This window comes from Lynx rufus, unplaced genomic scaffold (assembly GCF_022079265.1).
Source record: "Lynx rufus isolate CCGP_SWC_20201006 ecotype Redwood Valley unplaced genomic scaffold, mLynRuf1.p SCAF_3, whole genome shotgun sequence".
Taxonomy (NCBI): Eukaryota; Metazoa; Chordata; class Mammalia; order Carnivora; family Felidae; genus Lynx; species Lynx rufus.
In genome coordinates, this window is record NW_025814845.1 from 42822146 (window position 1) to 42846154 (window position 24009).

The window sequence follows — 24009 nt, forward strand, 5'->3', positions numbered from 1 at the left end:
TTGTGGGTTTGAGCTCCGCCTTGGGCTCTGCTCCAACATTGCGGAGCCTGCTTGGGATTCTCTCTCTCCCTGTTTCTCTGCCTCTCCCCTGCTCATGCTCTCTCAAATAAAGAATAATTAGAATTTTTTGTATATTTAATTGAAGTTAGGCTTGTGTGTGTGTGTGTGTGTGTGTGTGTGTGTGTGTGTGTGTGTGTGTTCTGTCGATTAGATTAGCATGGTCCTAATTGTCTGAATATCTTTTTGTTTTTTGTTTTTTGGTAACTTTGTACTTCTGACCTTAACCAAGGAGAGTGCACATGAAACTACATAGATCATTAACACAAATCCTTCAACTGTTTGATGTAAACACAGAGCACACGAGATATGTGCATAGTCTTTATTTACTTGGGATATTTTAAGTTGCTTTGTCTTTTGCCTTAAGAAAACAATTAAGTATAAAACTTGACATCTATGGAATGTGGATGTTGGCTTTGGAGAGTCCTCATATCAGTAAAGTGGGTTAATTTTAGCAGTTCCTAGAGCTGTTTCTACTCAAAATGTTAGTGTTGATTAAATTGGAATCATTAAAACTTTAATGGACAAAAATTACCCTTCTTCATGTTTTTTGGTTTCATTTTAGCCAAGATATTTGCTGAAGTTTGAACAAATTTACCTCTCCAAGCCTACCCATTGGGAAAGAGATGGTGCTCCTTCACCAATGATGCCAAACGAGGCCAGATTAAGAAATCTCACGTAAGAATTTTTCCAGTAGCTGATATTGAAATACCATTCAGAAAATGTAATTTTAACCAGTTGAGAGATTTAGTAAACATCTTACTGTTACTTGTGATCTACTTTTGTTTTTAAAGGTATTCTGCTCCCCTTTATGTTGACATAACCAAAACTGTCATTAAAGAAGGTGAAGAACAACTTCAAACTCAGCATCAGAAAACTTTTATAGGAAAAATTCCAATTATGTTGCGTTCAACTTACTGCCTGTTGAATGGTTTAACAGATCGTGATCTTTGTGAGTTAAATGAATGCCCCTTGGATCCAGGTGGATATTTCATTATTAATGGGTCAGAAAAGGTATAGTAAGCATTATTTAAAGAAAATTATAAAATCATAATAAAGATTTAAATTATGAAAGTTGAAATTAAAAAGTAAGCTTGTATACAGAATAACCTGGAAGTTTAAGATGCAGATTTTTTATTCTTCTTTCTACTTCAAGGACCTGTGGGTTTTATGGTGTAACTTTTTTATTGTCCACAAAGGTTCTGATTGCTCAAGAAAAAATGGCAACAAACACAGTCTATGTGTTTGCCAAAAAGGATTCTAAATATGCCTACACAGGAGAGTGTAGATCATGTCTGGAGAATTCTTCCCGACCCACCAGTACTATTTGGGTTAGCATGCTGGCGAGAGGAGGACAGGTATGGACTGGAATATGATATTGTTTGGGTTTACTTCTTTTTGTCTTGTCTTATAATTTTTTTTAAGTTTGTTTATTTTGAGAGAGAGCATGAAGAGAAGAGGGGCAGAGAGAGAGAGAGAGAGGGGGAGAATACCAAGCAGCTTCCATGCTGTCAGCACAGAGCCTGATACAGGACTTGATCTCATGAACTGTGAGATCATGACCTGAGTCGAGATCAAGAGTCGGATGCTTAACCAACTGAGCAACCCAGGCACCCCCTGTTTAGACTTACGGTTTATCAGGCTGCATTCTTAGAGCTTTTCTGACTATATTGTCAGTGTTATGTGGTAAGTATTGTATTATTTACTTATTGCTGTGTGGCAAATTCCTCCAATAGCAACATTTATCATCTCACGGATATGTAAGTAGAACCAAATGGCATTTGGAGATATGAGGGCTGAGGGTACAGGAAAAAGGGCAAGATGAAGATTTGCATGTCATTTATTTTAAAGTTTATTGAGAGAGAGGGAGGCAGGGAGGGAAGGGGGAGGGGCAGAGAGAGAGAGGGAGAGCAAGAATCCCAGTGGGCTCCGTGCTGTCAGCAGTGAGCCCAATTCTTGGCTCAAATCCATGAACTGAGAGACCATGACCTGAGCCAAAACCAAGAGTCGGATGCTTAACTGACCGAGCCACCCAGGTGCTCCTGGAAATCATTTGTGAATTGTTACTGAACAGCCATAAGATGGGAGTTAAGGAAGGAGGCCTAAAGTAGGAGGAGAGAGATGACAGAAATTGTTATTAGAAGGACCATGATAATGTAGGGTTATGAGGCCAAGAGAAGAGAGAGCTTAATATTGAAGAAAAAATATAAAATGGAGAGGTCAGTTGATGGTATGTCATTGTAGGTTAGTAATTTTTTGTATGTGTGTAGAATTAAAGATAAATTGGAAAAAAGAAACTTGTGTGAAAGAAGCTATTTGTTAATTTTGAAATATTCAAGTGAGATACAGATCACCTCTGAATTTTTCATTCTCTGCTGTGTTTTTCCCCCATGTTTGTCTCTCTGTGTTTTTTTTTTTTCCCTTTAGCCCTCATATCTTTCTTTCAGAGAGTTTTGTGTGTTTTTTTTAGTTTGTTTTTGTTTTTGTTTTCTATGGGGGGAGAGGGTGTGGGATCAGTGTTCATATTCTTTTGTATCCTGATGTAATTTCCAAATACAGTATTGGGTAATTCTGAGAGAATTTTGCCAGGCAGATAGTAGAGGATGGAAGTTCTCTCAGTTCTAAATGATCAACCTGTTCATAAAATTAGTAAACCTGTTCCAGTGGTTTTGGAAAGCATCCATGGGATGTTCCTTAGAGTATGAGAGGTATGCGTCTTTTGAAATACATGCAATGAACATGTATATGAGTGGTTCTCATGGTGTTTTTATATGGCTGTGATCTCTTTGTATGATACTCTAATGATTTTTATTTTTTCAGGGTGCAAAAAAGAGTGCTATTGGTCAGCGCATTGTGGCAACGCTACCGTACATCAAGCAGGAAGTTCCCATCATTATTGTGTTCAGAGCATTAGGTTTTGTGTCTGACAGAGATATTTTAGAGCATATTATTTATGATTTTGAAGATCCAGAGATGATGGAAATGGTAATGTGAAAGCAAAATGTCTTTGTAGTGTTTTCTAAGAGGTTTGAAGTTACTGACTGTTGCTAATCTTAAAACAGTAGAAAGCTGCTCTGAAGAGTAATTTAGCTGTCAGAAATCCCATGCCATTTACTATTTAGTAAAAGCCTTCAGCCTGTCTTTCTTGACAATTCTGTGTAAAATAGTCATAAGAACTAGAGGCAGCCAACTAGAGGCAGCCAAAAGTTCACTGACAGCAGCAAGAGGAAACCATAGTAAGGAACATCAAAAAGCATACCAGCTTGGTGCAATTTAAAGAAGGAAAGTGAATAGTTGATACAACTTCTTTTTTAAAACTTTTTATTTTGAAATAATTTCAGATTTATAGAAAAATTACAACTCTTGTATATTCTTCATCCAGATTCACTAGTTTACCTTTGCTACATTGTGACCTTTGCTACATTTGTTTTAGCATTCTCTATATAAACACATTATTTTTTTTCTGGACCATTTGAGAGTAAGTTTTGGGCATCATTTCCCTTTACTCCGAAATACTTCAGTGTGTATTTCCTAAGAACCAGGACATTAATTACATATTCATAATACATTCACCAAAATCAGATCCTTTAACTTAGGTACAGTACTGTTAAGCCATAGATCTTATTCAGGTTTTTGCCACTTGTCCTGATAACGTCCTTAATGCTTCCCCCCCGGTTCAGAATCCAGCCCAGGATGGTGCATTGCATGTCATTTTTAAGTGTCTTTAAGTCTCTTTAAATCTTTCCTTGTCTTTTTCTTCAGTGTTCCATAATATTGAAATTTTGGGGGAGGAGGATAGGCCAGTTATTTTGTAGAATTTCCCTCCATTTGGGCTTTTCTGGTATTTCCTCATGATTAGATTCAATTCATGCTTTTTTGGCAGGAAAAATAATAGAAGTAATATTGTGTGCTTCCCAGGGCATTGCATCAGGAGTTTTGTGATGGAATTTTGTCCTGTTATTTATAAACTCTACAGTGGTGTCTTAGGTTCCTCTACTGTAAAGTTACTAAATTTGTTGGAAGATTCTTTGAGTCTAGATAAAGAACCATTTCCTTGTCATTGTTTTTCATTGATGATTCTTGTTTCAGTAGTAGTTGATATACTTAAAGTTGTCCTGAATTGTCCGGAGTCTTTAAGACTATAGAGAAAAAAGGTTAAATGGAGGCTACATAAATGTTGGTCACATAATGAGATGGTGGAGTGAGTACATATTAGTTTTTAGAACATCGATGCAGTTTCATGAGAAAAATGGATTCTGGCTAGATTTTACTTTAAGCTTTTATCAGTAGTCATACTAGTATAAAGTATAAAAGAAAAATACATGATTTTATCCAAAAGGCATCCCAAGTGATTCAGACTGTATTCAAACTAGAATTTTCTTAGTAAAGTGAAACAGCTGATTGAGATATATATATATATATATATATATATATATATATATATATAATTTTTTTTTTTTTTTTGAAAATTACTCTTTGTTCCTTTAGCTCTTTTGAAGCTTAGGCCAATTTTTACAGTCTGTGAGTCTAGCATTTACTGTGCAAAAGTGCTTTAATTCTTTATTCTGAAAATGATTGTTACTCCTTTTCCAAATCCAGATTAACCTTTTTTTTTTTAATGTTTTTTTTTTTTTTTTTAAATTTTTTTTTTCAACGTTTATTTATTTTTGGGACAGAGAGAGACAGAGCATGAACGGGGGAGGGGCAGAGAGAGAGGGAGACACAGAATCAGAAACAGGCTCCAGGCTCTGAGCCATCAGCCCAGAGCCCGACGCGGGGCTCGAACTCACGGGCCGCGAGATCGTGACCTGGCTGAAGTCGGACGCTTAACCGACTGCGCCACCCAGGCGCCCCTTTAATGTTTATTTTTGAAGGAAAGAGAGACAGAGCATGAGTGGGGGAGGGTCAGAGAGAGAGAGAGAGAGAGACAGACAGACAGACAGACAGACAGAATCCAAAGCAGGCTCCAGGCTCCGAGCTGTCAGCACAGAGCCTGATTCGGGGCTCGAACCCAGGAACTGTGAGATCATGACCCCAGCTGAAGTCGGTCACTTAACCGACTCAGCCACCCAGGCACCCCAAATCCAGATTAACCTTAACAATTTCAGAACAAGAATGACAATTTAAAAAGATCACTTTCATTTACCATACGCTGACTGCTTTATGTTACCTTTTTCTGATCTTTGGTTCCATGATTGGAATTTGGATGTTTAAACTTGAGGATCAGTGTTAAATAGACATAGGAAGTCAAAGGCAGGAAAGGCATTTCAGTATATGTGATAGGATTAAAGGGTATTTACAGTGGCCAGAGTTAGTGTTACCCTTCATTCCTCATGCTCATTATTGTGTAAAATTGGAATTTTAGAATGTTAGAACTAGAGTGAAACCTAGAGATTATTTTATCTAGCCACTTTGTAGATGAGCAAACTGATTACATGGCTGCTCAGAGGCCACGGTTTACTTAATCGCAGGTATGAAATGTAGGTCTTTATAAAATATTCTCCTTTACAAAAAAAAAACTGAGTGGTTTTATTTATAGGTTAATAACCTCTTAAACCAAGGCTGAAAATAGCCTGGCACTTTTATGCATTTGTAATTTAGTAAATTTTAATTTTGACTATTAAAAGTTCTCTAATTTGGTATAAGGTGTTTAGAAGGAATTTTTGTTTTGCCATTTGTTAAAATGTAAAAACCAAAAACACAGTACTCTTTTTATAATGGAATTATTTATATTTTTTAAGGAAGTAGAGTTGCCTGTGTTGATGAGATTTTGTCAAGAGATCTCTAGATCTTAAAAGTGTATTCAACTTACAAGATTTTGTGATTCCTTGGTTTTTCAAAAAATATTTGCATATTCTGTTAGTACATAGGGATATTTAACATGTTACAAAGTAAAGTTATAGTTGACTTAAGGTGAAAATGACTCTTATTTGAATTGTCTGATAGGTGAAACCTTCTCTTGATGAAGCTTTTGTCATCCAAGAACAGAATGTTGCACTGAATTTCATTGGCTCAAGAGGGGCAAAGCCTGGTGTCACCAAAGAGAAAAGAATTAAATATGCAAAAGAAGTCTTACAAAAAGAAATGCTCCCTCATGTCGGTGTCAGTGATTTTTGTGAGACCAAAAAAGCTTATTTCTTGGGGTACGTTAAATACCGTTTTAAGTTTTTTGCCAAGATAGTTTTTGTTGAAGTTAAAAATATCAAAGGGGTGCCTAGGTGGCTCAAAGAGCATTAAAAAAATGCCAGAATGGTGTTTTTAAATTTTTTAAAAAGCCAAAAACCATATGTTTTCTTTTTCTTTTCTTTTTTTTAAAGGTACATGGTTCATCGGTTGCTTTTAGCAGCTTTGGGTAGAAGAGAATTAGATGACAGGGATCACTATGGAAACAAAAGATTGGATCTTGCTGGACCACTACTTGCATTCTTATTCAGAGGGTAAGGAATGAGAATGATAACAGTTACAAATAGAGAGATTTCACTTTAGATTTGTCATTGCACTAGTGGAAGTCCTAAACTGTCTTGGCATCTATATTGGGTATATATGAAGTTGGCTACATTCTGTTTGTCACTTGCCCAGATTTTGTTCTACTTCGTGTCTGTGAATTTCAGGTTTGTAAGGGCAGGTTATTACTTGTATACATTTTCTTTATTTCTCTGGTAGCTTTATAAGTCATTTGCTAAGTACTGATGATATTGGAATTTTTATTAGTCCTGCTTTTGCGTTTTATAAAAACCCAAAAGCTGGAGGGAAATCTGTCAAAATATTAGCAGCTGTTGTCTCACAGTATTGATGTAATATGATTTTTATTTTGTTCTTCCTATGTTTTTGTATTTTCTATACTTCCTGTAATGAACATATAACACTTTTATATTCAGAAAAGTTATTTTTAAAAGCAAAATCTGTAAACAATATAAAAAAGATAATATTAGCACTATTTCTTTCTTCATGTTCTATTATTTAGTGTGTTGTAGAATAGTGATTTGTCAGCCTACTGTTTCACCCTACTAAGGAGTCTCTGACATTTTTCCCTAGTTGCTCACCTCATGTGTGTTTATGTACTGTGAGTACATTAGTGCTTTTTACATAAAAAGTAGGAACGCTTCCCTCCCCCTACCCGAACTACTTTTCACCCCCTGTGGGCAAAATTGTCCATATTGAGAATGCATGTTGTTGACCTTTACATATTTAAAATACCATTTTATTTGGCAGTATGTTTAAGAATTTGCTTAAAGAGGTGCGGATCTATGCACAGAAGTTTATTGATCGAGGAAAGGATTTTAACTTGGAGTTGGCAATTAAAACAAGGATTATATCTGATGGCCTAAAATATTCGTTAGCTACTGGAAACTGGGGTGACCAAAAGAAAGCTCATCAAGCCAGAGCTGGAGTATCTCAGGTAAGGACATCGACTGTAACTACAGGTTTGATAGGAAAATGTTGTGAGACTAATAGATCCCTTCATTCATTAAATGTAAATTATTTTACTTTTTTTTTTTCTTAGATGTAAAAGCACTGGGGGATATTGAATTATGAAAATGAAATTTTCCTTAAATTAGCTGTTAGCATTATTTAAGAGATTAAAGTTTTGGCTTGCAGCAAGGTAGTTAATAAATTAGTGTACCTGCTAAGACATAAGATGGTCCATGTTAGTGAAATTTTTATATCTTAAAAGCTCCATATTAGAAGTTAACTAAAGTACAAAGTACAGTACCGTGTTGACCTGTGAACAGTGGGGGGTTAGGGACAGTAACTCTTGTGGGACTAATATCCTAGTGGTTGGAGGTGATCATATATAAAACATTTATATGGATATGTTAGAACTGTATATCACATATATGCCATCCCTGCTATGAGGGGCACTTAAGTTATGGGATGAATGATATTATCTAGGGAAGGGATGGAGAATGGAGGGATAGGGAGAGTTCGAGAGTCAGTTGATTATAGGTTAAAATGTGACTTTGCCTCATTCTAGTATTTGCTAAAAATGCGGTAGCATGAGTTAACAGAAATGCCCAAACTACAAAGATTTGATATTGTTTTCTAGGTGTTAAACCGCCTGACATTTGCATCTACTCTTTCTCACCTGCGTCGTTTAAATTCTCCTATTGGTAGAGATGGCAAGCTAGCAAAACCAAGACAATTGCATAATACATTGTGGGGAATGGTGTGTCCTGCTGAGACCCCAGAGGTAATACATTAGAATTTACGTTCAGGACAAAAAGTCTACTGATAATTATGTAGGGTATATAATTACTTTTAGAAGTAAGTAATTTGTTGTGCGGTTTTAGAATTAATGTTTTATTTATGATTTTGTTCTTAGAGTAAATCCTGAAATCAAATTGAAGGAAAAATGTTTATGGAAAGGAATTTTGATAGGTATGTTAAATCCATATGAATAATACTTTGTTTATTCGTAGGGCCATGCTGTAGGACTTGTGAAGAATTTAGCCCTGATGGCTTATATTTCAGTTGGATCTCAGCCTTCTCCAATTCTTGAATTTTTAGAAGAATGGAGTATGGAAAATTTAGAAGAAATATCTCCTGCAGCTATTGCTGAGTGTGTATAGACATGATTTCTTCTTTGAAACTATTGTTAATCTTTGATTATTGCTTAGTATAGAGTTACTAACTGCAAAATGCTTTTGGTTTCACATTTTAGTGCAACCAAGATTTTTGTTAATGGCTGCTGGGTTGGAATACATAAAGATCCTGAACAACTTATGAACACCCTGAGGAAGTTGCGGCGACAGATGGACATCATTGTGTCTGAAGTGAGCCTTTTAATTAAGAGTAGATGATTCTACAGGATTTCTAAACAAGGCATAAGACTAGTGACAATTTTCTTTACATTGGCATTTCTTTAACTGCTTTCTCTTGAATTATAGAGTACATTGTCAGAAGTCTAGGTGATTCTTTTTTAAAGTTTATTTTGAGAGAGAGAGAGACAGTGTGAGTGGTGGAGGGGCAGAGAGAGAGGGAGAGAGAATCCCAAACAGGTCCCACCCTGTCAGCACAGAGCCTGACATGGGGCTCAAACCCACGGACTGTGAAACCATGACCCAAGCTGAAATCAAGAGTCGTATGCTTAACTGACTGAGCCACCCAGGTACCGCATAACTATGTTCTTTATTGAGAATTTCCCCCCAATTTTTATTTTTTGGAGAGGGGCAGGTGGGGAGGGGCGGAGACAGGGAGTGAGAGAATCTTAAGCAGTGTGGAGCCCAATGAGAGGCTTGAGATCATGACCTGAGTCAAAATCGAGAGTCGCATGTTCTACTGACTGAGCCAGAAAGTGCCCTGCCTAAAATATCTTTTATAATTTCTGGGAATAGGGGCTCCTGGGTGGCTCAGTCGGTTAAGCATCCAACTTCTGCCCAGGTCATGGTCTCATGGTTCATGAGTTCGAGCCCTACATTGGACATGCTGCTGTCAGCATAGAGCCTGCCTTGGATCCTTTGTCCCCCTCTTTCTGTCCCTCCCCCACTGCACACTGTCTCTCAAAAATAAGTAGACGTTAAAAAAAATAAAGTATGTTTTCTGGGAATATATTTTCTAGTGCTGCCCAGTAGAAATATCATGTGAGCTACCCATGGATGTAGTAGCCATGTTAAAAAATTAGAAAATGAAAATAATTTTAATAATATATCTTATTTGACCTGTTCTATCCAAAGTACTATAATTTCAACATCTAATTAGTAGTTATGAGAAATTTTGTATCCTTTTATTTTTATGTGGTATTTTTTTTTTATTGAAGGGTAGTTGATGTACAGTATTGCATTAGTTTCAGGTGTATAACATATTGATTTGACAGTTCTATACATTATGCTGTGCTCACCAGAAATGTAGCTACCATCTGTCATGTATAATAGCAATACACGTTATTATAATGCTATTGACTATGTTCTCTGCACTGTACCACTTATTATCTGTTCATTCTATAACTGGAAGCTTGTACTTCCTACTACTCCCCTTTACCCTTTTTTGCCCATTCTCCCAACTCCTTCCTGTCTGGTAACCACTAGTTTGTTTTCTGTGTTTATGGGTCTGTTTCTGCTTTGTTTATGTGGTACTCTTTGAAATCCACTGTGTAATTTATACACGTTGTACACTGCAGCGTCTCTCAGTTCAGAATGGCCATATTTCAAGGGCTTAATAATGACATGTGGCTAATGTCTGCTGTATCGGACAGGTAAATTATAAGCCATTTGTCTGATTAGGTCAGTGTCAGAAGGTGGGCTTGTTTCCGAGAAAGTATGATAGATGCAAAATGATAATGGCTGGTTACTGAAAGGTTGCAGAGTGAAGTCTGTGTAATTATCAGGGACAAAATAAATTGCTGTCTCTAGTGTTTGTGATGACACAAATATATTTTCTTCATTTTGCTTTATCTTGCATGACAGTATTGCCAGATATTCAGCTTTATAATTACCAAGGTTAAATAATTATTCTTTATAAAGTTTTAAATTATACTTAGGTTTTTAGTATATCGAACAATGATAAACTAAGATTTGTCCATTTTTTAAAAAGGTTTATTTATTTTGAGAGAGCATGCACATGCATGCAAGCAGGTGAGGAGTAGAGAGAAGGGGAGAGAGGATCCCAAGCAGGCTTAGTGCTGACAGCGCAGAGCCCGATGTGGGGCTGGAACTCAGGAACCATGAGATCGTGACTTGAGCCAAAATTAGGAGTTAGATACTTAATCGACTGAGCCACCCAGCTGCTGCAAGATTTGTCCATTAAAAAAAAAAAAAAAAAAAGATTTGTCCATTTTATTTGATTATCGTTTGCTCCAGAAATTTACTAGGAACTTTATTATATTTTTAGCTAAGTCTTAATGATACAGAGAAAAAGCTCATGAGACTGTTTTGTCTTTTTACATATAGGTTTCTATGATCAGAGATATTCGAGAGCGGGAGATTCGGATCTATACCGATGCAGGACGTATTTGTAGGCCACTTCTGATTGTAGAAAAACAAAAACTACTTCTAAAGAAGAGACATATTGATCAATTGAAAGAGAGAGAATATAACAACTACAGGTAAGAACATGCATGAGGAAAAAATTGAGATATAATTCGTATGCCATATAGTTCAGTGGTTTTTAGTATATTCCTGATTGTGCAACTATCACCACTAATTCCAGAATATTTCGTTGCCCCAGAAAGGCACTTTGTACAGTCACGTTTGTTTTTCTCAATTTTTATTATCAAGTAAAGAACTTGTAGCGTTTTGTTAAAGCATTAAAGTCTTTGTGACATGTTGAAGTCTGATAAATAACTTACATAATAGAAATTGTATAGCATGTAATAGGAATAATATGATAGCAAATAAATTTAATAAAAAGATGAATCTGCTTTAAAATTTATTTTTAAAAATATTTGAATGTATATTTTTTATTGTAAAAAAAGTCAATGTGTATAATAAAAATAGATAAAAGCCCCTAATCCATACTTTCCTCTTAAAAAGTAACCCATACCCATACACCCATGTATTAGAACAAACCAAGACAAACTAATAGTGATATAGGATCATACTTTGTGTGTGTTGTTTATAGTAACTTGCTTTTTTTCACTATTAACAGTAATATACCTATTTTGGAACTCTTTCTGTATCCGTACATGTAGATAAAAGAATACCCTTTTTTTGTTTGTTTATATTTTAGAGCAGGGCGGGGGGGGGAGGGGCGCGAGGAACAGAGGATCTGAAGCTGGCTCTGTGCTGGTAGTAGAGAGCCCACTGTGGGGCTCCAACTCAAACTGTGAGATCATGACTTGGGCCAAAGTTGGATGCTTAAGTAACTGAGCCACCACCTAGGTGCCCTGATATAGGAATGCTCTTTATTAAGCAGGAAGCTTAGTTAAAATACTTCAGTAGATAAGGAAATAAAGTGAATACTTCTTTTTCTTTTAAAGTTTATTTTATTTTTATTTTTTTAGAGAGAGTGCGAGCAGGGTAGAGGGGCAAAGGGAGAGAGAGAATGAATCCTAAGCAGGCTCCACACTTAGCACAGAGCCAGATGCGGGGTTTGATCCCATGACTCTGGGATCATGACCTGAGGTGAAATTGAGTTGGACACTCAACCGACTGAGCCAACCAGGCACTCCAAAGTGAATTCCTCTTTTTTAGTTGGCAGGATCTTGTGGCCAGTGGGGTAGTAGAATATATTGATACTCTGGAAGAAGAAACAGTGATGCTTGCAATGACTCCAGATGATTTACAGGAGAAAGAAGTAGCTTATTGTTCCACATATACACACTGCGAGATTCATCCATCGATGATTCTTGGTGTCTGTGCATCTATTATTCCCTTTCCTGATCATAACCAGGTTGGTAGCAGTTTTTTTAACTTCTGGTTTTTTGAGGTATTGGGGGAAGAAGAATACAACTTAGAGATTAATGTGTAGTTTTTTGTAAAGAAAAGTGTGTTGATGAAAAGGCTGTGAACTCATATGGAATCAGCATTTAATATGCTTTTTTTTGTTTGTTTCACTGTTAGCTATAATTATTCCAAATGGTTATGACTTCTCTTTCAGAAAAAAACATGACCTTTACCAGCCATATTTCTGATTTGTGTAGTACCCTGTTGAATCTGTTGCTTTAGAAGCATTAAATTTTCATTGATTCTGCTTTTCATTTCTACCTTTAGTCCCCTAGAAACACATACCAGTCTGCTATGGGTAAGCAGGCTATGGGAGTTTATATCACCAACTTCCATGTTCGTATGGATACACTGGCCCATGTTCTGTATTATCCTCAAAAACCACTTGTGACTACACGGTCTATGGAATATCTACGATTTAGAGAGCTGCCAGCAGGTATGTTCAGTTTTGTTTTTCAGTTTTTTTTAAATTTTTTTTATCAAAAAATTTTTTTTAATGTTTATTTTTGAGAGAGAGTGAGAGAAAGTGCATAAGGGGGAGGGTCAGGGGCAGAGGGGGGGGTCAGTCACAGAATCTGAAGCAAGCTCCAGGCTCCAAGAGGTCAGCACAGAGCCTGACGTGGGCTGGGACTTATGAGTCGTATGAGATCATGACCTGAGCCGAAGTAGGATGTGTAACCTACTGAGCCACCTAGGCGCCACTATTCTTTACCTTTTAAGATCCCTGTCATGCTTAAGTACTTTGAGTGCTTGGGAGGGTGAATAAAATAACTTATGACACAACCTCTTTTATCTCAAAATTTATAATGTGGTGGGAAACTTGAACACAAATAATAAAAGATAGATATGTGGAAAGTGTTACGATGAGGTACAGAATCCTTTGAAAGCACAGAGTGAAGGAAATGATTGATACCTGTTGGAAATCTGGAGCCAGTTTCATGGGGGAGGTGGCATTTTAGACTAGCGTATAGTTTGACAAAAGGGTATTTGAGAGGTGGGTTGAGGAAGGGCTTAGATGCATGAATGTATGAGATACGGAACAGTTAGTAGTCATGGCACTTTAGTATAACTGAAGTGTAAATGTATGGGAGTGAACTTTGGTCTCATAGTGTAGAGAGCAGGTTGAATTTTGAGAATGAAGACCCATCCAGCCTTTTGGAACAAGGAGGTAATACAATTTGGGATTTATTTTGAGGGTTGGGGGTGGTGTGCCTGGGTGGCTCGGTTAAGCATCTGATTCTTGATCTCAGCTCAGGTCTTGATCTCAGGGTTGTGAGTTCAGACCCCACATTGGCTCCACCGTGGGCATGGAGCTTACTTAAAAAGAAAAAAAAAATTTAGGAATATCATTCTGGCAGTTGATACAGATTACAATTAGATATGGTATTGGAAGAAGATAATTTAGAGGTTTTTGCAGTGGTCTGAGAATTGGTAAGGTCCTTAAGAAATGAAGAAGAGTAGGAGATGAGATGCCTAATGGAATACCCTTGATGGGACTTGGAAATATTATTGGACATATTGTTGGTGTTCGTGGCTTGGGTGATAAAGAAGAGAGGAGTACTATTAATAAGGTTGGAAGCCCATTAGAAGATGTTTTAGAGGTAAGATAGTAAGTTCAGTTTTCAGCATGTTGATTTTGAGTTGCTGCTATAACGTGTAAGAAAAGATTTTCCAACAGTGAGTTGCAAATATGATTTGAAAGAAGCTCAGATCTGGAGCTGTGAAGTTTTTTATGTATTAGTGGTAATTATAGATTATGATGAAATTGCTAAAGGGAAATTCAGAGTGAAAATAAAGTCAGAGACAGCTTTAGGCACCAGGAAAAGAATCAGAAGAGATTTGAGATGTAGCTGCTGCTAAGGAGAATCAGGAGTTAGCAGGAGATTTTTTGTTTTGAAGTTTATTAATTTATTTTGAGAGAATGTGAACAGGGTAGGGGCAGAGAGAGAGGGAGAGAGAGAATCCCAAGTAGGCTCTGGTCTGTGAGCATGGAGCCTGACATGGGGCTCGATCCTATAAACTGTGAGATGATGACCTGAGCTGAAATCAAGAGTTGAGCTACTCAGGTGCCGCTGCAAGAGGAGCGTCCTAAGGAGACTGGACAGCCGGCAAAATGGTGCAGAGAAGTCTAAAGGGCAGAAGAGTGTTGAATATTAAAGGAGACAGCATAATTCTTTGGCATAATTGTTTTCTTACCTTATTATTAACAGGGTTTTGGCTTTAACTGTGGGTAACGTTATTTAGTGGAGTTTGCTTTGCAAGTAGTGGCCTTAAATTATTAACTATACTAGGGGTTTAGCATTTTGATAGCAAATTCTTACAGGTAAGAATGATTTATTTTCAAAGTCTTCCACAAGGGGTTACTCTTGTCTAGGAAAACAATCTGTTAGGTTGTCTGCAAGTATGCTCGTATCTTTGGGGTATGCTTGTAGTGTTGTGCTTTCTTCAGCATTTACATGATGATTTCTTTATGGCTAGAGAAGAAAAATAGGTAAGGGATTGGAGTTGAAATGTTCTTTTGGTACTGGTATGAAGTGGTGAAGGCATGGGACTACAAGCCTTTCATTTTTTTTTTTTTGTTTTCTTTTAATGTTTATTTTTGAGAGAGAGACAGAGTATGAGCGGGGGAGGGGCAGAGAGAGAAACACAGAGTCCAAAGCAGGCTCCAGGCTCTGAGCTGTCAACACAGAGCCTGATGCAGGGCTTGAGCTCATGAAACACGAGAGCATGACCTAAGCTGAAGTCAGATGGCTAACCGACTGAGCCACCCAGGTGCCCCGGGACTACATGCCTTTCAATTCTGTTATTGCTTCATGCCTTAATCACATCTATTCTAAAAGCTAAATTTCGCCTGATCTCTCAAACTTGCCCATATAGATAAAGGCTGTAGGATGGAGGGAGCTGCCTCTTGGGCTCTAGTTGATACAGTGTATGTGGGTGATCCGGGGATTGTTACAGAGGCAGAAAGTCTCACAAGGACCAAGACAGTTGAGAATCATAGACTATATCATCTGGAAAAAGAAAGGAGCATAGGTGGGCTCACCAAAATATGAGGACATGCTGAGGAAGTCTTGGCCTATTTCATGTTTCACAGATGTCATATATGTCCTACTACTGGCTTCCTCTGTAGTAGGATCATATCACATCTCCCAAGATCCTGAGATTTCTGCAAATTCTCCAGTTTTCAAACCCTCCTCTGCCTTCAGGAACCTGCATCTTTATGTATTTTCCTTATATTATGCTTCTTGATTATGTTTGAGACTTTGAATTCTTCCAGTTCTCCCAAAGAATCCACACAAAAGGATGGTGACCATGTGGGTGCTACAAAGATTTCATAGGGGAATCATGTAAATTTCAGGAGGATTATTTGACTTTTCTGAAGACCTTGCCTGCTAATGGGGTTTTATCCACTGTCAACTTCCTTGACACTGCCCTTTCCTTGGAGAATTTCATACTCCTTTCGTCCCAAGCAGAACATTTTAGCTTTTTCTGCTCCAAATTTATTTTTTTATTTTTATTTATATATTTTTAAATGTTTATTATTTTTGAGAGAGAGAGACAAGACAGAGCATGCGCAGGGGAGGGGCAGAGAGAGGGAGACACAGAATCCGAAGCAGGCTCCAGGCTCTGAGCTGTCAGCACAGAGCCTGACACGGGGCTCAAACTCACGAACCTCAAACTCACGAACCGTGAGATCATGACCTTAGCCGGCCAAAATCAACAGATACTTAACTGACTGAGCCCCCCAGGCACCCCTGCTCCAAATTTAAATACACAAACCTGTCAAGGTTCTCAGAAGAACAAATACCTTCTTATTAGAATGATTCTTCTTCCTTAGAGAGCAAAGTTATATTTAGCACAAAGTGTTTAGTGTTAACTTTTAAAAAAATTTTATTTTTAATTTTATTTTTTTGTTTAAGTGTTTATTTATTTTTGAGAGAGAGAGAGAGTGGGAGACACAGAATCCAAAGCAGGCTCTAGGCTCTGAGCTGTCAGCACAGAGCCCAATTTGGGGCTCGAACTCACAAATTATGAGATCATGATCTGAGCCGAAGTTGGACACCCAAGTGACTCAGCCACCCAGATGCCCCTAAAATTTACTTATTTTTGAGAGAGTGCAAGACAGAGCACGAGTGGGGGTGGGGGGGCAGAGAGAGAGGGAGATTGAGAATCACAAGCAGGCTCTGCACCACCAGTACAAAGCCCAACATGGGGCTGGATCTCACAAACCGTGAAATTGTGTGACCTGAGCCAAAATCAACTTAGATGCTTAAGCAACTGAGCCACCTGGCGGCCCCAGTGTTAATCTTTTAAACAGGGCTTTATCTTAAAAAAAATTTTTTTTTTTAATGTTTTATTTATCTTTGAGACAGAGACAGAGATGAGCAGGGGAGGGGCAGAGAGAGAGAGGGAGACACAGAATCCGAAGCAGGCTCCAGGCTCTGAGCTGTCAGCACAGAGCCCAACGCGGGGCTGGAACTCACAAAACGCAAGATCATGACCTTAGCCGACGTCAGATGCTTAACCAACTGAGCCACCCAGGTGCCCCAGGGCTTTATGTTTTAAACAGGGCTTGCAACCTCAGATTCCTACAGCATTAGGCAGGATTGGTGAGTAAGTAAGTTAAAGGTTTGCCTGTCCACTGGGGTTAGCCCGTAGCTTCAGCTGTGGCTGTGATGTATATAAGTGGACCCAGTGATGCCCGATCTCATATTTCAAAAAACGTTTGAAATCTAAGCTTTTGAATTTACTTTTCAAAGCGTTAGGAATGGATTCAAGTTAAAAACAAAACTCCAGAATCTGCTACCTTGGGCCAGGTGTGTTTAAGATAGCCAGCAGAAAGCTTTCTGTGGCATAGAAGCCAGAGCTTTTAAGGGGCAAATGTTGTTATTAGGGAGGAGGGCCTGCCCTTTGCATGCATCTCTCTCTAAATCTGTTTGTGCCTTCGGTTGGGAATTACTGGGAATGAGAGACTTGGAGGAGAGGAGTGTGTCTTCAGTGTCCCAGACCCAGACCAGTAGCACCACCACCTCTTATGCTGCATCCTCCTTGTTAAAACTGCACCCCTGGCTGTATTCATAAAGGAGTAAATGAATGGTGTGCCTTCTCATGAGGGGTGGGTTGCTTTTTGAAAGTTGAATTTAGTTTTAGGGAAGCAAATATAAACATTTGATTCAGAATTCAGATAACCAGAACATTCAGTTATCCAGATTTAGTTGCTTTGTATTCTGTAGTCATAGTCTTTTACTCCACATTTGAAATATTTAAATCAAGATATGTTAACTATAGCTTTAGAGTTGAATGTATTTTAATTTTTGGAAAATCTGATTCACATATATGTGCATTATGTTCATTGAAACTCCACCCACATTCAGCAGTCATTTCTTAGATTTCAGTCCTACTAGTTCATAGGGTGTTTTAAACTTTTGTCTTTTTAAGTACTTGTTATTTTCTTTACAGTCTCATCAAAAGTAGTTTGGGCAGCAGCAACTAAGAATAAGATTGTGGCGTGGAAGGTGGCCCCACGTTTTTGTTAGTATAGTATAGTATAATATAGTTAGTATATATAGTATATATAGTATAGTATAGTTAGTATAGTATAAAGCAGAATGGTACTAGGTTCAAACTGCAAATCAGGAGACAAGGAGCTGGGACTTGAGTCTGTTGTTTACTAACTTTGGGAGCATGGATAAGTCATTTAAATAGTTCTTTCTGATAATGATGAGAATAGTAGTACCTCATTTATGGCACAGGGTTGCTGTGAAAATTGTGAAACTTGGTTTAGGGAAGCACTTTGTAAATTAAATAAATTTAATGTTTATTTTTGAGAGAGAGTGTAAGTGGAGGAGGGGCAGAGAGAGGGAGACATAGAATCTGAAGCAGGCTCTAGGCTCTGGGCTGTCAGCACAGAGCCTGACACAGGGCTTGAACCCACGAATGGAGAGATCATGACCTTAGCCGAAGTTTCACGCTTAACTGACTGAGCTACTCAGGCTTCCCAGGGATGCACTTTATAAATATAAGGTGACTTGTATGTGTAATCACCAATTATAAGATGGGTACATTGAGAATGACTACCTCTTTTTTTTTTTTTTAATTTTTTAATGTTTATTTATTTTTGAGAGAGAGTGCAAGCAGGGGAGGAGCAGAGAGAGAGAGGGAGACACAGAATCTGAAGCAGGCTCCAGGCTCTGAGCTATCAGCACAGAGCCTGATGCGGGGCTCGAACCCACAAACCGTGAGATCATGACCTGAGCCGAAGACAGACGCTTAACTGAATGAGACACCCAGGCGCCCATGACTACCCCTTTTTTAAAGTTTATTTTGAAAAAGCATGAGCAGGGGAGGGGCACAGAGAGGATTCTAAGGAGTGCTGTCAGCCTGGAGCCCAACGTGGGGCTTGAAGCCATGAACTATGAGAGCATTATTTGAGCTGAAATCAAGAGTCTGGTGCCTGACTGAGCCACCCAGATGCCCCAGGTTTTGCTTATTTTATTCATTAAGCCTTCAGAGTAGTTGCCTCATTTATTGCTATCCCAGGGGAAGTAGACTTTGACAGGTACTGCCGTGAAAAACATTTGTGGCAAATATGGTTACATAAAATTGCTTTAAAAGAAAGGGTCAGTGACTAGCCTCATCGCTTCCTTCGGTCCCATATCAAACTTGAGTTGGCAGAGGCAAGTCTGGTTTCAAAATGGTGGTAAAACCCCTGCCTGATCGCCTCCAGCCCCACTCTAGCCATCGCTACCGGGGGGAGGAAGGGCATGATCCACAGGAACCGGAGCAGTTGAGAAAACTTTATTGGTGGGTTGAGCTTTGATACTACATATGATTGTTTAAGAGAACATTTTGAAAAAATGGGGCACACTTACAGATTATATGGTTTTGAGGGACTCTGAAACAAAACGTTCCAGGGGTTTTGGTTTTGTGACTTATTTGTTGAAGAGGTGGATGCAGCAATGTGTGCTTGACCACACAAGGTTGATGGGTGTGTAGTGGAATCAAAGAGAGCTGTTTTTACAGAGGATTCTGTAAAGCTTGGTGTATTAAAGAAAATACAGAAGAATAACATGAGAGACTACTTTGAAAAGTAAGATTGGCAAGATTGAAACCACAGAAGTTATGGAAGACGGGCGGAGTGGAAAAAAGGATTTGCTTTTGTAATTTTTGATGATCATGATACAGTTGATAAAATTGTTCAGAAATACTACACTACTAATGGGCATAATTATGAAGTGGTAAAGGCCCTTTCTAAACTAGAAATACAGTCTGCTGGGTTGCAGAGAGGTTGTCGTGGAGGTGGATCTGGCAACTTTTTAGGTGGTAGGGGAAACTTTGGAGCTAGTGGTGACTTTGGCCATGGTGGAAGAAGAGGTTCTGGTGGTGGAGATGATGGCAGCAGAGTTAGTTATAAAAGAGGTGAGGATGACAACTACGACGGTGGTCCTGGTTATAGTCGTGGAGGAGGTTCTGGTGTTGGTGGACCAGGATATGGAAACCAAGGAGGTGGATGTTGTGGTGGTGGTGGTGTTGATAGTTATGATGAAAGAGGAAATTTCAGAGGTGGTAAATGTGGTGGTGGGAACTATAATGGTTTTGGAAATAGCAGTGGGCCACAGAAGTAAAATTATGGACCCACGAAACAGGGCAGTTTCAGTGGAATAAGCTTGGGCAGTCCCTGTGGTGGTGGTTATGGATCTAGTGGTGGAAGTAAATGATGTGGTAGCAGAGAGTTATAAAAAAAAAAAAAAAAAACTCAGAAGAAAAGGGCTACAGTTCGTAGCAGGAGAGAGAGCAAGGAGTTACCAGGAAAGCTACGGGTTACTTTGAGATATTTGTCCCAAATGCATTAGAGGAACTGTAAAAATCTGCCACAGAAGGATCAATGATCCAGAGTGAGAAAAGTTACTACAGCTTAAATGGGAAACTTTTCTTATTTAGGACTGTCCTAGCCACAGTTTGTAAAAAGTGCAGCTATTGCTTAATGCAGGGTAGTGTCAATTAGATGTACATTCCCACCCCGACTCCTTCTGTTTTTAAAGATTTTATTTTTAAGTAATCTCTACACCCATTGTGGGGCTCGAACTCATGACCCTGAGATCAAGAGTCGCATGCTCTACTGATTGAGCCAGCCAGGCATCCCTGGATGTACATTTCTGAGGTCTTTTATCTGTTGTAGCTTTGTCTTTTTTGTTGTTGTTGTTTTCTTTTTTTCTTTACGTCTGGTGTATTGCCCTATAAATTGTGGTAGTGGTACCAGGAATAAAAAATTAAGGAATTTTTAACTTTTCAAAAAAAAATAAAAGGAATAATTTTTCTTTGTTTCCTATATGATACTTAAATGTATGCTTTTACATGCACTACAGGTATCAACTCCATTGTGGCGATTGCATCTTACACTGGATATAATCAAGAAGACTCTGTTATCATGAATCGTTCAGCTGTAGACAGAGGCTTTTTCAGGTCAGCTATTTACAACAGTTGTCAAAACATTAATATTTTAATCAAAAAAAGTTTTTTAAAAGCAAGTTTGGCTTATGTATCCAAACTTTTTGGTGGTTTCGAAGATCAGGCTAGAAGAGATTTTGATCTGACTTGACAGCAGAGAAATTTTTCTGTTAAGATATTTAATCTTTTGCCTCAATTCACGATGCTTTGTGGATATTTGGCAGACACATACTGTTGTGTGGATGCCTATATATAGTGTGAAATCATTGCCTGACTCCAGAAAACAGGAGGCCTGGTTGATGGTCATGAGTGACTGAAGACACTATTTCTTGTGTCTCAGGATTTTCAGATGTTAATATGTTGAGGCCCCCACCTCCCACACTCTTTTTTGGTAAGCAAAGACATCTTTGCATTTAGATAATACAGAAATGTCTAAAGAAATAAAAATAAACCTGTAATCTTAGGATCCATAAATAACTATTAAAATTATAGTGTGTTTTTCAATCTTTTTTTTATCATGCTTCAGTTATTTTATTGGCAAATAAGCTCAAATGCATGGCATATGAAGATTGGTTGAAAACTGGGAATTTAGAAGATGGATTTTTTTCTGTTTAGTTTTAGAGGATAGCACTAGGATCAGAGGGTAGACGGTAGACATGATAGCAGAATATCATAAACTTCTGACTAGAAATATTGGAGCAGATCCTGTGTGACCATCTCTGAGGGACATTATGGAAGGGATTCTTATTTCAGATAGGAGGTTGGATTTAGTGACCTTTCTTAAGATTATGGGTCAAATGCTACATGTGTGGCCCATGTAACAGCAGTTAGGACTTAACTTTGACCCTTAATACAGTTAACTCTTGTCCTAGATTCATGGTTTAAATTGTCTCCCAAATAACAATTAAGTAAAAATTATTGGTATGTTCTAAGTCCTTTTATAAAAGGAAAGTAGAAATTACCTTTATAACCATGTGTTTTAGGTCTGTTTTCTATCGATCATATAAAGAACAGGAATCTAAAAAAGGATTTGATCAAGAAGAAGTTTTTGAGAAGCCAACCCGTGAAACATGCCAAGGTAAGTGATACTGATGTTTAAATTACGGAATTTTATTTATTTATTTTTAAAATTTTATTGTTTTTTTAATGTTTGTTTATTTTTGAGAGAGGGAGAGACAGTGGGAGTGGGGGAAGGAACAGAGAGAGGGAGACACAGAATCCGAAGCAGGCTTCAGGGTCTGAGCTGTCAGCACAAAGCCCAGTGTGGGGCTTGAACTCACAAACTGTGAGATGATGACCTGAGCCAAAGTTGGACACTTAACTGACTGAGCCACCCAGGCGCCCCTAAATTATGGAATTTAAAGTTAGTTAACTTTACCATTGCTTTCCTGAATAATTTTTCTTCTCCCTCCCCCCAACCTCCCACCACATGAGAATATGTTTTCATGTTATTCTTAGAACTCTTATATAAGAAAATATGTGTGTTTGCTAAAAGTCTTTGCATGTAAGAGCTGGCTTGTTATAGTTCTTCCATCCTGGTAGATCCTGCATTGAAGAGGGTATTTAGGAGATTAGAGAGGTCATATAATTTCATATAATACGCTACAGCCCCATTCTTGTACTGTGAACTGTCCGTCAGTTTATGTGTTTGCATGGGAACTCCCTCTCCTCTCCACATTGTAGTGTGACTACATTTGTGTAATCACAGTATTTGTGTACATTTAACAGACAAATGAGAGGACACCTAGCACTTTTTTTTTTGTTTCTTCTAGAAAACTCAAACTTATTTTCTAGTTATTTTCACAGATACTTAAAAACTGTGTATGCAGTGGAATGGATGGGATGTCCCAGGGAAATGGGGCATCTCCGCCACAGTTTTGACTTCTAATGGTATTGTGTGAAGTAAAATGTGTTATATTTTTTAAATCATCTATTCCATTCCTGTGGGTGGTTCTGTTCAGTAATGAATTGATGTCCATCGAAGTTAAGATTTCCACAAGATGAAATTAAAAGTTTCTGTGGGAGGATGTGTGTTAGAGGCATAGTCTTTTCTCCTTGATATTCCTTTTCATGTAAAAAAGAGATCAGAACATGGCAACACCCTTATCCAAAGTCACCCAGCAAATAGTCTGATTTTCCAGTGCTCAGTCCAGTGCTTTTTTTTTTTTTTAATTTTTTTTTTCTCCGTTTTTATTTATTTTTGGGACAGAGAGAGACAGAGCATGAATGGGGGAGGGGCAGAGAGAGAGGGAGACACAGAATCGGAAACAGGCTCCAGGCTCTGAGCCATCAGCCCAGAGCCCGACGCGGGGCTCGAACTCACGGAGCGCGAGATCGTGACCTGGCTGAAGTCGGACGCTTAACCAACTGTGCCACCCAGGCGCCCTCCAGTGCTTTTTTTTAAAAAATTCATGGTGTTAAAGATTCCTGTGAACTTCCCTCTGACTTGGAAATGATTTATGTATTTGCTTTTTAATCTCTTAGAGGGATTATGTGACATTGTAAATACTTTTCTATATAGTAGTACCATTTCAGAAAATTCCTTGTCTGTTTCTTCATAGGTATGAGGCATGCCATTTATGACAAGCTGGATGATGATGGTTTGATAGCTCCTGGAGTCCGTGTGTCAGGAGATGATGTTATTATAGGCAAAACAGTCACCTTGCCTGAAAATGAAGATGAATTGGAGGGCACTAATCGACGCTATACCAAGAGAGATTGTAGCACATTTCTTAGAACTAGTGAGACGGGAATTGTGGATCAGGTTATGGTAACTCTCAATCAGGAAGGATATAAGTTTTGTAAAATAAGGGTGAGTATAGCTTTGTCATATTTGTATGTTTATGAAGAGCTGTTTATAAAAAGTAAACCAGTTTGAACTAACCTCTTTTTGTATGAATTCAGGTCCGCTCTGTTAGAATTCCACAGATTGGAGACAAATTTGCTAGTCGACATGGTCAAAAGGGTACTTGTGGTATTCAGTATAGACAAGAGGTGGGTGTCTTTTATCTCCCTCACCTCCACCCAAAGTTCTGTTTAACATTTTATTAAAATTTGCTTTAATTTAAAAGTACAAAGGTGATAAAGGCTTGACTTTTTAGTGTTGAATAAGTATATGAAGATA

At 38.2% G+C, this 24009-nt stretch overlaps 1 protein-coding gene and 1 pseudogene across 1 annotated transcript in view; both read left to right on the forward strand.

The window, feature by feature from the left end:
- Positions 1-24009, forward strand: part of POLR2B (RNA polymerase II subunit B) — a 42068-nt gene that overhangs the window by 11863 nt on the left and 6196 nt on the right. The window contains exons 4-20 of the mRNA XM_047090853.1: positions 623-735; positions 852-1071; positions 1257-1415; positions 2878-3042; positions 6004-6200; positions 6375-6494; positions 7270-7456; positions 8105-8248; positions 8478-8617; positions 8720-8831; positions 10944-11098; positions 12186-12384; positions 12705-12873; positions 20804-20900; positions 21869-21963; positions 23447-23697; positions 23790-23879. Coding sequence (XP_046946809.1) covers positions 623-735; positions 852-1071; positions 1257-1415; positions 2878-3042; positions 6004-6200; positions 6375-6494; positions 7270-7456; positions 8105-8248; positions 8478-8617; positions 8720-8831; positions 10944-11098; positions 12186-12384; positions 12705-12873; positions 20804-20900; positions 21869-21963; positions 23447-23697; positions 23790-23879 — 2613 coding nt within the window. The remainder of the gene's footprint in view (positions 1-622; positions 736-851; positions 1072-1256; positions 1416-2877; positions 3043-6003; positions 6201-6374; positions 6495-7269; positions 7457-8104; positions 8249-8477; positions 8618-8719; positions 8832-10943; positions 11099-12185; positions 12385-12704; positions 12874-20803; positions 20901-21868; positions 21964-23446; positions 23698-23789; positions 23880-24009) is intronic.
- Positions 18884-20691, forward strand: LOC124520179 (heterogeneous nuclear ribonucleoprotein A3-like; annotated as a pseudogene).